The following is a 15,472-nucleotide window of genomic DNA, read 5'->3' on the forward strand; positions in this document are numbered from 1 at the left end:
TATTTTAAGTTTCCTTACAATGGCATTTGTGAAAATTGTTGCTTATATGTTTCCATTGATAGCAATATTGGAAAATGGATTTGATTCTTTCGTTTGTGGTAGTGTCATAATTTACCAAATAAGGAAATATTCTCATCACCCAAGTTTCAGTTGGATAGGAACTTGGAATCATGAAACTTGTATTGTGTGATGAATGCAAACTTCATCTTTAGGAAATTAAGACTAATTACTTATTCACATGTATATGTGAGTCAAGTGAAGGACTAGGAGATCGGGTGCACTCGGTTGTGCGCTGGTCAGGTCCACCACAAAGAACGATGAGATTGTTCGTTATGATTTACTAAAGTTTAGTAAATATGGTTATACTTACAAGATTAAGTGTAATTCTGAACCATTGGAAAAGGTTCAATGTATAGCAGAACGAATAAGAAGAATCAAATTAGGAAGAAAGATAAAAGTTTCTCTAATCTGAAAAGAAGGGAGAGTACTTGAGTATCGTGTTTTATGATTATCTTAGTGATTATGAAACCATATCACAATTGATCCTCTAAGGACATCTTATTGCATTTGTATGGCTAAGAAGAGGAATCGTGAATTGTTGAAATGTTTAAATAAAAAAGGTAAATCATACTTTGTTCCAAAATCGAGTCTTAGAGTCGCACTCCAAGATCGAGCCTTGAGTGTCATAATCTTAAGAAAGGTTTATAACACTTATCAAATGTAGAATAAAATGTTTTCTACTCTTGTACATTTGAAATTGGTAAGTTGTGATGTTTTGGATAAGATAGAGACCAACTAAGACCAATTGTGTGAAGTGTTTGTCTTGATAAGAAACCGCACTAACTCTTGAATATTTGTTTGTCAAGTATTGTTCCTTGAAAAAGTGAATCTTATATGTCAAGAGGTCAGTAGGAGTCTTAAAGATCTTGAAGAGTTTCAAGAACTAATCAAGAGTAAACCAATTGTTTAATCACTAGTACACGAATTGAGGTTTGTAACATATCGTGTTGACATATTCTTAGTTTTTTGCCCGTTCCAATTAAAGTTGACTATGCATGTGCGTTCTATGAGTTCTCAATTGTTTTCATAACAACCTGGAAGCAATGGTAGGCCCTTGTGCTGCCAGGTGGCAAGAAATTAAGATTGAACAAGTTCAGTCCATATGAGTTTGAATTTGTCACTAAACTTGTCTTGTGATTATGGTTTTGACAAATTCACATGGATAGGAACATATACACCATAAAAATCTAAGTGTCATAAGGTTTCTCTCCAATTCATGAAAACGGTTGTGAGGAAATGCTTTCACTAAGTAGATTTTAAGGAGATAGCAATTGTGATATTTACATTCTCAAATTCGATTATGATTATGGCATACCTCGTCATAGTTCGAATTGTGAGAAATGGAAAAGGTCTAAACATTTAGGACTTATTGATGTAAGTTCTAAAATTGTTTAGACATACGTGTGAGCTATCTAAGGAAAGGTGTATGAGTTTGAGAAGCCTAGATAAAGTCTTATCGAAGCATCTTATATCAGAAATCTGAACTTTGGTAAGAAAGTCAATAAGTATTGATTTCTAGAAGTCCAGCTGATTTCTGAGTACATGTCAAAGTTAGTGGGGGCATAAGTGTTATGCTAATAAGGATGTAATCATTATGCTAGTGGGAGCACAATTATTACGTTAAGTGTTGCAAGTTAGCAATGTTAATTATAGAAAACAAGTTTCAATTCGCAAAAGTGGCAGGGTTTGAAAAGTTGTTTTGCTATAATTAAGGGAGAGGAATTCATACTTCATTTCAAATCTAAAAGCTTAGATTGAGATTTTTACTCAAGAATATATGGAAATGCTTTAGCAAGAGAATGGTATAGTATCACGTCTTTATGTAAAACATTATGTATCGTATCGCATATGCTTCGGATATAGGATCGATTACATAAGCTATAATATTAATATGTTCTGATTTTCCAAATGCCTAGGGCATTAAGAGGGAAAAGGGACTAGAACGAGATATGACTAAAATGGTTAAGCAATTGTCGAGGATAATCTGAGGTTTACCAAAGATTGGTTGCTTATGGACAGTTGGAAGTATATTCTGAATTTTGGAAGGACCATATTGACATATTCTGAAAAGAGATAACTCTTGTTCAGAAGTGATAGTCAAAATGGGAATGTGGAAATGCTTCCATAAGTGGAAGTTACTCTTTAAATCCGTGTAAGATTAGAAAACTTAATGCAAGAAAGATGTTCAAAGGAATGTACTTTAAATGTGAGACTTCGTTTCCATGGAATTGATCTCCATTGGAGTACTTTGTGATATCTGTTGCCAAGTCTCTGTGGCTTTTGTGCATAGTCATTACAAGATGATCATTGCATTTAAGTTTAGAATCTAACAAATTACAGTAAATGACAAGAATTTGGTATTCTTACATTTATGGTAAGGATTTGTAATTGTGAAATGAGTGTCATTGAAATGCTTTCAATTGATATATTTCACAAAGAAAGGACCATAGGTAAACATAGTGTGCATGCTTGGAGCATGGGATAACTATTGTTATAATTCAAGTATTAAGTTGATTAATCGAAACATTATATAATGAATAATGTGTAATCAATATTGTGATTAAATAAAAGGTGTTTTATTTATATTCATAAATTCTAAAGCCATATTGGATTCGATTATTCTTGTGTTTCACTTTGCATGTTTTGACTTCCCGAATAACTAGGTTTTTCAAACTATCCACAGTCGATCATACTTTGGAAGTAGGTATTGAGGCAAGACTGTCATGAATTTGGGTTGTAGATTGTTAGAAGTGTTTAGACATAGCAAAAGTTTGCTACAACATTCATAAGTGCTCATAAGGTCTGAGTATTGGATTAAACCCACGCTCATCTGAATCACTTCATGGATTTTATCACAAGTGATTGTGAGATGATAATATCTTATATTCTTGAAACCAAGACATGTGAGTTGTAATTTACAAGTCGGTTGCGCATTGACATATGTAAACGCACCAGTAACTTGGTGTTATAAAACATATTGTTGTGTGTGATTTGATGAGTAAGTACACGCCAACATTTGAGTCGAAGTTTATCCATTCCTTTGACCCTTAGAGGGATAAAAGCGATATCTGTGGGCCCCTTTATGATTTAGTGATGACACATTAAGCGCTTGGCCAAGCCTGGACTGATTTGATTTGTTCAATTAGTCAGTTGTCATAAATCGGAAATCGGGAAACAACAGATGGACAGAGAGAAGGATTATAATCCATGTCTCAGTCCATATGATATCTTGTAGAATAGAGGAATATATGATCCCTTATCTAATGGACGCGTCATTGACTAGGTCAGAGTTCGACAACGACTTTTAAGAGCTACGATTGCTATTCGGGATGTGGAGTCGTACTTTCAATAATAGTTATTAGACTTATCCAAGTGGGAGACTGTTGGATTAGGTGTCTAAGCCCATAACTATAATTGGTATGTATTTGACCCGAGAGTAGCATGGTCCATTTGGGTTGCCTTCACCAGAGCAATTTGATAGGATGGACTTTTGAGAAGAGGTTATTTATGATTTATTAATATATTATAAGTTCTAATATATTAATATGAAATCATGTTATTTAATTAGTATTGATCAAGAATTAATTTGGAATTAATTTAGTGATCAAAAGAGACTAATTAAATTAACGGGGACTAATTGTGTAAATTAGTTATATATATATTGTTTGGGCTTATGATACATGATGGACTAAGTTTATGAAATGATATTCTCTCTCAAAAAGTCCTCCTTTGTTCATGGTGTTTGTGAACCATTTGAGGCATCACACTTGAGGTGCTAAGTTCTTAAAGGCCAAAAGTACAAGCTACAACAAGAGGTAATTATATAACTCAATTTTATGTTGTTTATGTCAATTGTATGCTAGTTGTAGGCTTAATGCTTTGGATACAATATTGCATGTATAATTAGAGAAAACATAGATCAAAAGCATTTAGGGTTGTATGTACACCATAGAATGTTGTAGTATACAAAACCCATCAAAAACATCATCAAAACACTCTCTGTTCATGTCTCTCTGAGTATTATCCGATTAAAGAATATTGGGAGTACCACCCAAATACTTTAATCTGAAAGTGTTTAACACGATTCTCAGAATTTCCAAGCCTTTCTATACCCAAATTTCTAACATCTTCCTCTCTATTTTCCACGCACACCTTCTTATTCTCTCTATACAAAAGAATTGATTCTATCGTCTGCCCAAAAAAAATCGAATGATCTAACATTTGTGTTGCTGCACTTGTGTTATGTTCAACGTTGGAAGCTCTCTTATTTCTGCTAAGGTTTGCTTTTCTTATTATCGGCCTTCTCAATATGAGAAGATTCTGGAACAAATCCGTTTGTTTTTTTAACCCTAATCGTCCCTTATGAAAAAAATATTTATATATTTTTATAACTTAAAAACATTTTGAAAGTTATTTTTTCATTTAAACGTATTTATACGTTGTTAAGAAAAGAACTGAATGATGATAGAACATACTAGTACAACGCACAGACCAAGCTATACTTAAATATGGTGGACCATGCCATGCTTAAGTGTGGTGGACTAGAGATGTATGGCGGACAGACGACCATACTCAACATGCTAAATATGGTAGACAGACGATCATACTCACACCAAGCCATGCTTAAATCTGGTGGACAGACGACCATACTTAGCCTGCCTAATTGACATGATTTATACCAAAGATTTGATCATATAAAGTAACCAAAAGTAGGTCGCTTCGGTAAAAACAATACGAGAGATCAATCTTCAAAGCACTTAAGGTCAGGAGTGCCTTCACATCAATCTTTATCACCATCTTCACATAAGCCCACACAATCTTCGTATCATCAAAAACTTATCTTCACATATATAAAAACGTTTACATAAAAAAAAATTAAAGTTGTTTTTATAAACACACACACACACACACACACACACACATATATATATATATATATATATATATATACACACGTTGAGAAAAAACTAGTCTGAGTATGGTCGTCTGTCCACCATACATTTCTAGTCCATCATACTTAAACATGATCTGGTATGTTCGTTGTACCGATATGTTCTATCATCATCCAGTTCTTTTTTTTATCAACAACGTATAAATACGTTTAAATGAAAAAAAATTTCAAAACGTTTTTAAAGTATAAAAATATATAAATACGTATTTTATTTGTATTTATTATATTTATACGCATTTTTTTACATATAAATACGTTGTTATATGTATAAATATTTATTTAAAATATATTTATATATGCAGTTATTTAATAATATTAATAATAACAAATTTAAAAAATTATATATTTATTTGTGTCAATAAATAATAAAAATAAAAATAAAGATTTTTATTGAAAAATCTCAATATTTTAGGGTAATTTTCAAAATAATTTTAATATTTTAGATCAATTTATAAAATAATATCAAATTAATTTACCTAAGAAAAAAATTAGTATGAAACTATTTTATAAACTTACCCAAAATATTATATTTTATATCTATTCCCAAACCAAAAAATAAAAAATAAAAAAAAATCCGATAACATATCTCTCTCTCTGTATATATTCCCTAAAACCCCAAAACTCTGACCCAATTGCTACCATTATCCTCTACATAAGCCTTGTTCTTTGGTTATGATTTCACTCATCTTCTGTTTAGAGAGAGAAACCGAAAGCAAAAGAGGTTGCTTCATGCATTTTTCTTCCGCAATCCGTCTTTAAAAGTTTCTACAACACACTCCCCTAAATACCCGCATCTGCAGTTTTTGATCCATTTCCAACCTTCCTGTATATTTGCTCTTTAAATCAATAAAACCCAAGTGAAAAATCTTGTCTTAAGGGATTTTGAAATGGCGCCCAGTCTTGATTACTTGGCATCAAGTTTACTGTGTGCAGAAGAAAATGACAGTATATGTTACGACGACGACAACGATGATTTTGATATGTTATTGGATCATAGAAATTATCAAAATATTAATCAAAATCAGAGATTTATCAACCATCCTGAAACAGAGCAATGTGTTATTGATTTTCCTTTACGAAGTGATGAGTGTTTAGATTTGCTAATTGAAAAAGAATGTGAACAATTTGTGGATTTTTTTGATTATTTGAACAAACTGAAGAATGGTAACATGGATTTGGTTGCAAGACAAGACGCCGTTATTTGGATTACGAAGGTTTGTTTTTGTTCTTCTAAATCCTGCATCGAATTCTTTTCGATCTGCCATTTTCAACTTTTTTTATAAAGTAAACAGTTTTTATTTGCGATTTTAATTATCTGGGATTAATCTCTACTTGTATGAAACTAAAAAAAGAAAAGAAAATCATATATTGCTTAACTTTCATTGATTTATTTTGACCAGGTTCATGCTCATTTCAATTTTGGACCCCTAAGTGCGTATTTATCAGTAAATTACTTGGACAGATTTCTTTCTGTTTATGAATTGCCTGTAAGTTTTCATATATTTTACAAGAAGATATGATTAATTTATTATATTACATTCAATTTGTTGACCAAAATGAAACAATTCCTTTTATTAGGACAAAGCTTGGACGATGCAGTTGCTAGCTGTAGCATGTTTATCATTAGCAGCAAAAATGGAAGAAACCGAAGTACCTCTCATTCTAGATTTGCAGGTCAAGATCCTATTTTGACTAAAGTTGTTGACTTTCTTTGTGGTGTAATATAATTTTGACCATGGAATTGGATTTTTGATTGAATTTGCAGGTGGGTGGATCAAGATTTGTGTTTGAAGCAAAAACCATTCAGAAAATGGAGTTGCTTGTGTTGACGACATTGAAATGGCGAATGCAAGCAGTGACTCCATTCTCTTTCATTGATAATTTTCTTGAGAAAGTCAAAGATGGTCAACCCACTTCCAAATCTATGATTTTGAGATCAACCCAATTAATTTTATGCTTAATGAAAGGTAAAAATGATGTCTTTTTGGATTCATCTCATAATCCTTGAATGAAGCAATGAGGGTTAAAATCGTAAATTTACAATGTAGGGATGGAGTTCTTGAAATTTAGACCTTCTGAGATAGCAGCAGCAGTAGCAATTTATGTCGTGGGATCGACACAATTTTCTTCCCTGTTTCTGCATGTTAATAAGGTAATGTACATTGATACTTAAAATTGGTTAATGTGCAACTTTCATTGCACAAGATACAAGTCAGTATAACCTTTTCCCGTGTCATAACTCATAAATATCAGTAGAGTTGTATCTTGTGCAATAAAGGTTGTACATTTGGTCATATTTCCAAGAAAGAAAAACCCTGCTTCTTTAGTAGTAGGGCTTGAAGATTTTCTTGTGTTGACATAAAGATGGGTTTTTGTAGGAAAGGGTTCTTGAATGTGTAGAATTGTTGAAAGACTTGAGTGGTGGTTGTACAATGAGCTTAACGAGTGGTACATTGACATCAATGACAAAGAGCCCAATAGGTGTGTTGGAGGCTGCTAATTTATGCTATTCAGCTGATGATTCAGCAGTTGAATCATGTCTAAACTCTGCTCAAAAGAGGCTCAACAACACACCGTTTGATTTGAAGATTTAGGCTGATATTTTTAGTTAATAAATAAATTGCTTGGATTTGATTTTTGATTTTTGATTTATTTTTGGTAGGATGAGTATTTAGTCAGAATTACCCTCCAAAAAAGGGAAAAAAAAGTCATGAGCTGTTAAATATTAGACCTCTTAACAGCTGGCGAAGATCTTTGGTAAAATTGGAAATATATATACAAATTAAATTATGTATTTTTGGGTAGATATGGTTTCTTGTACTCCTTTTATTTTGTTGAATTACAAGAAACGTTGGTTGATAAATTAATTATGTTTAATAATTTATAGAAGAAATGATGAAATCCAATATTTGTAATGTTATTGATAAGTACTCCCTCCGTCCCAATATTATTGTCCACAGACAAAAACCACACGTATTAAAAAAAACATTAATTACCACTAACTTTATTTTATAAAATGACAGTTTTGTTCTTACTTTGCATTTAATGTTCCATTAAATGCTTAGTTGGTTACGTAATAATGAGGGGGTATTTTGGTAAAAATGTTATTTATTTTTAGAAGTGACTATTATTTTGGGACAAACCAAAAAGGAAAGATGGACTATAATTTTGATATAATTTTGAGACGGATGGAATAAATGATTAGATTGTGTACTTACTAATAAATAAAAGGGTAGCAGTTGAATAATTTTCCATTAACGTAACCAATTTAAACAAACTGTACTTTCAGAATATTTTTATAAGAAAATAATGAACTTCAATTTTTCTATTTAATGCAACAAGCTTGAACATTCTTTTTATTTAAAAAAACTATATTCCAATTTCTATAATTCATGTGATTGACTGTTGGGTCTAAATTTGATTTATACTTTGCTTTTCTAGTAAAATATATTTTTATGTAATGTTGTATGTGTTTGCGGTTTGTGTGTACGGCCGTACACCCGTGTACAGCCAACTATCTCATATATATAGGGTGAGGAGTCCATGAGAGAAAAAGGCTAGAAGGCTAGAGAAGAGAAACATGTTCTAGAGAGAGAAACTAGAGAGAAGAATAGTGTGTGAGAGAATCTTGTGTAAGGAGCATCATTCATATCTTCAATACATACAAGATTTATCATCTTCTTCTTCTCCTTCTTCTTCTATTGATCTGACATCATCCGTTTGATTGAGATTCCGCACCATCAAACGGATCTGATTGATACACAAGCAGATCAGGAACTTACAAGTGGTATCAGAGCTTGGATTGTATCAGTCAATTTTGTTAGATCTGGAGCTTATTTGATCTTATTTTTGAAGGATTCCTGCGTTTTTGGATAGATCTTGGCAAAATAAGGGGGGTTTGTTCTTCGCGTTTTTCATAAAAAACGAGTTTTTTTGATCGAGTTTTGGAGTAAAAAGGGTGAAAAACGTCGTTTTTTCTTCGGATCTGTTGAAGGTGTGCGGCAGAAGTCCTCGCAGCACAACAGCTTCCATTAAAAACGAATCGGATTTTTGGAGGTGTCGGGGATCGAACCCGGGTATCCTCCCAACTCAACCAGCGCCTTAACCAACTCTTCTAGCCAGCTGGATGATAAATTCTTTCGCTTCTTAATTCAAATATCGTATCTGCGTACCTAATTTCGCCAATTTGACATTTTTAGTCCAAAATCAATTTTCTTTTAATTTTAAATTACATTTTCAACCAAAAATTTTAGTTTTTAAATTTTGACTTTTATTTTTGACTTATTACTTAAAATTTTGACTTTGACTTTTAAAGTTTGACCTTTGACTTTAAACTTTGACTTTCTCGTTTAACATTTAAATTTTCAAATTTAGCTTTTCGGTTTGACTTTTAAGTTTGACTTTTGAGTTTGACTTTTTAAATTTGACATTTAAGGTTGACTTTTGAGGTTTATAGTCAAAGTACATTTTTAAATTTAAGTTTGACTTTTAAATCTGATTTTGGCTTCTAGTTGTGTTTTTAATGGCTTTTGAGGTCAACAAGGGAAATGAAGACATGAAAGAGAGTCAGGGATATGTTAAGACAAAAATTCAACATGTTCAACTATATCCCTGGAGAAACCCTGAAAGCTCAGTTGCAGTGATTTACTACACTTACTACTGAGATGAATATAGCTAAGATCTTCTTGACTAAATCTGATATAAACAAAAAGCTGCTGAATGCACTTCCGAAGTCATGGGATATGAACGTGGCTGTCATCAAGAAGACAAAAGATCTCAATCGTCTTAGTCTTGCTGCTGTAATTGAAGAACTTGACGCTTCGAAGTGTGGAAAAACGATGAGTTCTACAAACATCCCAGTCAATGAAGTTTCATGTACTCCATCTTGTGAAGATACGATTAAATTTCTTCGGGAACAAATTGATTTATTAAAAAGAGAAGTTAAGGACCTGAGATATGAAAGATATCAACTCAGAAAAGGACAGAAACCCCTAAAGGCTGAATTAGAAACAAAAATAAAGGACTTTAAGAGAATTCAGGAAGACTACAGTAACAAATGTGAAAATTAAAAACCCAAGTCATTTGCAAAAAAAATTTCTCTCTCTAACTTTCTCTCTCTAGGATTCTCTCTCTCGTTTGTCAGTTTTTGCGTGTGACTCGGCGGGGATTTTGGCCGGTCGGAAGCTGTTTCCGGCGCCGGTTTTCTCTTCTATCTGATCGTCGTTCCATCATTGTCCTTCGTCTTCAGTTTGTGAAGGTGTAGGAATAATGTTGGGAAAATTTGGAAGCATTTTTGGATTGAAAAGTAATGATCCTCCAGATCCAGATCCAGATTGTCAAAGGTTGTATGAAGAAGATTTCGATGTTGAACCAGGGGCGATACGAAGAGGAAGGCGGGCAATCCATAAGGAAAATTCTCCATACACTGGAGATAAACCTCTACTGTTAAAGGAGAAGATCAAAGCTCAGGTCAATCGGAATTTGGTGGAGAAGAAGTTCCTAGAGTCGAAAAGTTCTAATGAAGGATTGAAGTATACATTACGAGCTGGAGTACGTGAAGTCATCGAATCGGGATATGGAAAGGAGAATTCTGATCCTAATTTTATCAAATCAGAATTAAAATCTATGGAGAATGCGATTAAGGGTGGCAAAGGAATAGAAACTCAGTTTTCAGTCCAAGCTGGTTAGAAGATCAAAACAATTAACGAATTGGTGGAGGAAAGGGGGTTTGTTTTGATTCAAGCTACGTTTGATATGGTTGAAGGTTTCAACTCTTCAAATTCTTTGAAAGATGTTCCTAATCCTTCGATTGTTCTTCCTGGGAATGAGGCGAGCAAAGCTAAGGGCATTTTGGGGATGAAACCGATGAGTTCTGAGCAGAAATTGAGTTCACAATCTGTTCCAGTGAAGATAGTTTCGTCTCCTGCTTCAGGTCTTTCCCCTGTAAAATCAGTAAGTCCTTCCATTGGAGTCCCTGTGATTGCGAAGTCTGTGCTTAATTCTGTTAACAATTTTGATGCTGAGATGAATGATTCTGTGATTGAGGGTTCAATGTTGAATGGTGAGATTGGTAGTATTTCGAAAATGCAACAGGGGGGTAATCCTATGAATGAGGATATGAATTTGGATGGTAGCAATGGAAATAATTTAAAGGTGGAACAGGGGAGTAGTTTTCTGAATCTGAAATGGGATAAGGAACCAATGAATGTGGATAATTTTTCTAAACCAAGTATGTCTCCTGCAGCCAAGTTGGTTAGTGATTATAACAAGAAGTCTTATGCTCGAATGGTTGAATCTACTAGTTCTGTGGTTGATCTTAACATCAAAGTAATTCCTAAAGCTGATGGGAAACCTGCTGGTAAAGTCGAATTACCATATGCAGATTTGATGTTAGGAGGAGCTCCTTATCATGCTACTCTTTATGGTTTTTTTATGGGCAAGAAGTTAGCGTTTCCTACTATTAACCATTTTGCTTTCAAGATGTGGAAGATTTTTGGATTGAAGGATATAATGGTGAATGACGAAGGGTTCTTTTTCTTTAAGTTTGATTCTAAAGAAGGTATGATGAGTGTGCTTGAGGGAGGACCATGGCTTATTAACAATGTTCCTTTGTTTATTCAAAGATGGAGGCCTGGATTGGTTTTGAGCAAACCTCAAATTAAGTCTGTTCATGTGTGGGTTAAAGTCTTTAATGTGCCTTTGGAATATTGGAACAGCAAGGGGGTCACATTGATTGCTAATGAAATTGGGAAGCCAATAGCTATGGATAATATCACTCAAAAGATGTGTAAAGAACACTGGGGTAGGCCTGCTTTCATGAGATTTCTTGTAGAAATGTCAGCTGAGTTTAATTGGCTGAAGGAGATTAGTGTTGTCTCAATTGATTTTGGGACATGTGAAAAAGTGGAATCAAGGTGTAGGGTGGAGCATGCTTAGAGACCGGATGTGTGTTCCCATTGTAAAATATATGGACACAAGAATAGCAATTGTGGTATCTTGAATAGTTTGGAAATTGAAACTAAAGAAGATGAAAAGTTAGTAGCAGAAGAGAACAGCAAAAATGGAAAAGTTGATAGTGATGTGTTTATCTTGGTTACTAAAAAGAACAATAAAGGGAAACAATCAAGTAGTAATGTCGTATTTCAAGAAAATAGGAAAATTGATTTGATTAAGTCTTTGGAGAAGAGTACAGTTCCTATGGAAGAATGTGTTGTTGTTGAAAAACAAGGCAAGAAAGTGGAAGGAGAGGGCAGCCAAGATAAACAAAAAGGAAAACAAATTGAAGAGAAACAAGATAGTCAAAAAGGAATGCAAAGTAGCAAGGAAAAAGGGAGGAAAACAAATGGAGAAATCTTTTCCAAATTTGCTGTGGGGAAACTTAGAAAAGATGGGAAGGATACAGGGGCATTTCAGTCTTTTGATGGAAAAAGTGGGAAATCGAATGGAACTGGAGTTTTTATTCCAAAGGAGAAATTGGGGAGCAAAGTCAAGAATGTTATAGACAACTTCAATGCCAAGAAAGAAGAAATGCAAGGGAGAAAAGAGGAAACAAAGAAGAAAGTTTATGTTCCAAAAAAGCCAGTTAATGTCAAAATTAGTTCTAATTTTGATAATTTGGGTTCAGCTTCAGGGAAAGATGACCAAGATGAAATAATTTCAAAAAATCCTTTTGATGTATTAAATGATGAAATGGGGTTAAGGGATATGTCTTATTTGGATGAGATCGATCCAGAGATTATTACTGGAGGTGCCCAGGAGATTAACACCGAAAATCAAAATGTTGATCAATGATGATGAGTCTTGGTTGCTGGAATGTGAGGGGTGCTATTTTAAGGCCTAAACAAGAGGAAATAAAAAATGTGATTATCAGTAATAAGTTGTCTTTATTTGCTATTCTTGAATCACAAGTGAGATTTAATAAGCTTCAAACGACTTGTAATAAAGTCTTTGGGAATTGGATGTGGATTTCGAATCAAGAAGTGAGCCCCAAAGGTACTCGTATTATTATTGGGTAGGATCCGGATGAATTAGTGGTCATGCCGTTGGATGCTAACAGTCAAGTGATGCATTGTCAGATCCTCTTTATTAAAGATAATAAGAGAATCTTTTGTTCCTTTGTCTATGCGTGTAATTACTACATGGACAGAAGGAAACTGTGGGAGTCGTTGGATAAGCACAAGTATTCTATTGATTCTTCTCCTTGGTTGATTACGGGGGATTTCAATGTTACGAGGGAGCTTATTGATTCTACAACTGTTAACTCGAAAATTTCAAGGGGTATGGTGGAATTTAATGATTGTATAAATCGTATAGAAGTTCAAGATATCAATTGTAATGGGTTGCATTTTACCTGGAATCAAAGACCGAGAGGGGCTCATGGGGTTTTAAAGAAACTTGATCGTGTTTTGGGTAATTTTAAATTTATTAGTGATTATCCGAATGTGTTTGTCAATTTTCAGCCGTATAGAAATTCGGATCATAGCCCGATGGTTATTAAATTTCCTATCAGAAAGAAATTTAGAATCAGGCCGTTTAAGTTTGTGAACTCTCTTACGTTGCTTGATGATTTTCTTCCCATTGTGGCGGAAGTGTGGAAGGAAGAAATTGAAGGATTTGGTATGTTTAGGCTGTGTCAGAAGCTGAAACTTTTGAAGAAGCCTCTTCGAAAGCTGCTGGGTGCTCAGGGAGATTTTGCTGGGAAAGTTGCTAAATGTAGAGAGGAGCTTTGTCGGGTTCAACTTAAGCTTGATAAGGAGCCTTTTAATGAAGAACTGAGAAGCGAAGAGGGGTTTTATATTCAGTCTTTTCTTAATGCTAGGGCTGAAGAGGAATGTTATTTAAAACAAAGAGCCAAGGTGCAGTGGCTTAAGGAGGGTGATGCTAATACTGCTTATTTCCATAAAGTGGTTAAGGGGAAAATCAACAGAAATAGAGTTGAAACTATTTCTAATGATAATGGAGACTGGAAGGAAGGGGAGGAAGCGTTTAAAGTTATTGTTGACTATTTTAATAATTTTCTTGGGGTGGAGCGTGAGGTGAAGTTTATTGAGTCCCCGAATAGTATTTTCTCTAAAAAATTTGATAGACAGCAAGCCCTGGATATGGTTAGTGATGTGACTGTTGAAGAGATCAAGTTTGCCCTTTTTGATATTGATGATGACAAGGCTCCGAGGCCTGATGGATATTCTGCAAAATTTTTCAAAAAAGCTTGGATGATTGTGGGGGAGGATTTTTGTAGTGCTGTGAAAGAATTTTTTGTTTCTAAAAAAATTCTAAAGGAGATCAATGCTACGGTTATAGCTCTTGTCCCTAAAATTCCTACTCCGGGCAAGGTTGGTGATTACCGACCAATTTCTTGCTGCAATGTGGTTTATAAGTGTATTAGCAAAATCATTGTAAATAGAATTCGGGAGCATCTTGGTTTTTTGATCTCGGATAATCAATCGGCTTTCATTCCAGGGCGTACTATTCTAGATAATATTCTTCTTTCTCAGGAGCTTGTGAGAGGTTACCATATTGATCGGGGTTTTGCTCGATGTGCCATGAAGATTAACATCCAAAAAGCTTATGACACTGTTAATTGGATGTTTCTTCAATTTATTTTGAAAGAATTTGGGTTTCATGATTCTATGATTGTTTGGATCATGAGTTGTGTTACTACTTCTTCATTCATGGTTAATATTAATGGGAGCTTTCATGGATTTTTCAAAGGCAAGAGAGGGTTGAGGCAGGGATGTCCGTTATCCCCATACCTTTTTACCCTTGTTATGGAGGTGTTCAATCTTATGCTAAAGAGGTGCATTCATGAAAATGAAGGGTTCAGATATCATTGGAGGTGTCAAGATCAGAAGCTGACTCATTTGTGTTTTGCTGATGATTTAATGGTTTTTTGTCATGGGAGTTCGGGGTCTATCAAGATTGTGAAGAGGGCGTTAGATGAATTTGCTAGTGCTGCGGGTCTTTTGCCAAACTTATCTAAAAGTCACATCTTTTTTGGAAATGTTAAGGAGCATTATAAAAGGAAAATATTTAGGATTTTACCTTTTGTTGAAGGTGAACTTCCGATGAGGTATTTGGGGATTCCTTTGATTTCTACAAAGTTATTCGTAAGAGACTGCAAAGGATTGGTGGATAAGCGAAGGCTAGAGTGAATAATTGGAAAAATAAATCTCTTTCATATGCTGGCAGATTGTAGCTTATTAGTTCGGTTCTTTCTTCTTTACCAGTTTACTGGGCTTCTGTTGTTCTTTTGCCCAAGTCTACCACAAAAGAGATTGAGCAAATCATGAGGAATTTCCTTTGGAATAATGGTGATTTAAGGAAAGGAATGGCTAAAGTTTCTTGGAAGTCGATTTGTAAACCGAAAGAGTTTGGAGGATTGGGTCTTAAAAATTTGAGTGACTGGAATATTGCTCTCCTCTCAAGCAAAATTTGGAGATTGATAAGTGGGCATAATTCTTT

The 15,472-nt window shown here is 34.1% G+C and overlaps 1 protein-coding gene across 1 annotated transcript; it reads left to right on the top strand.

The window, feature by feature from the left end:
- The first annotated feature begins 5,649 nt into the window (after window positions 1-5,649).
- On the top strand, window positions 5,650-7,874 carry LOC145137510 (cyclin-D4-1-like). The gene is made up of 6 exons (XM_079071634.1): window positions 5,650-6,225; window positions 6,412-6,498; window positions 6,590-6,685; window positions 6,777-6,978; window positions 7,060-7,163; window positions 7,390-7,874. The coding sequence occupies exons 1-6, from the start codon at window positions 5,899-5,901 to the stop codon at window positions 7,603-7,605; spliced, it is 1,032 nt and encodes a 343-aa protein (XP_078927760.1). The 5' UTR covers window positions 5,650-5,898; the 3' UTR covers window positions 7,606-7,874.
- The last annotated feature ends 7,598 nt before the right edge of the window (window positions 7,875-15,472 follow it).

Source organism: Lactuca virosa, chromosome 9 (genome assembly GCF_052849685.1).
Source record: "Lactuca virosa cultivar CGN04683 chromosome 9, Lactuca_virosa_CGN04683_v6, whole genome shotgun sequence".
In the NCBI taxonomy this organism is placed as follows: Eukaryota; Viridiplantae; Streptophyta; class Magnoliopsida; order Asterales; family Asteraceae; genus Lactuca; species Lactuca virosa.

Excerpts from the sequence above, each read along its gene's own strand:
- LOC145137510 (XM_079071634.1), top strand. The coding sequence starts at position 5,899 with ATGGCGCCCAGTCTTGATTACTTGGCATCAAGTTTACTGTGTGCAGAA. Across the intron at positions 6,499-6,589 it reads TTTCTGTTTATGAATTGCCT|GACAAAGCTTGGACGATGCA; the intron begins GTAAGTTTTCAT and ends TCCTTTTATTAG. Across the intron at positions 7,164-7,389 it reads TGTTTCTGCATGTTAATAAG|GAAAGGGTTCTTGAATGTGT; the intron begins GTAATGTACATT and ends GGGTTTTTGTAG.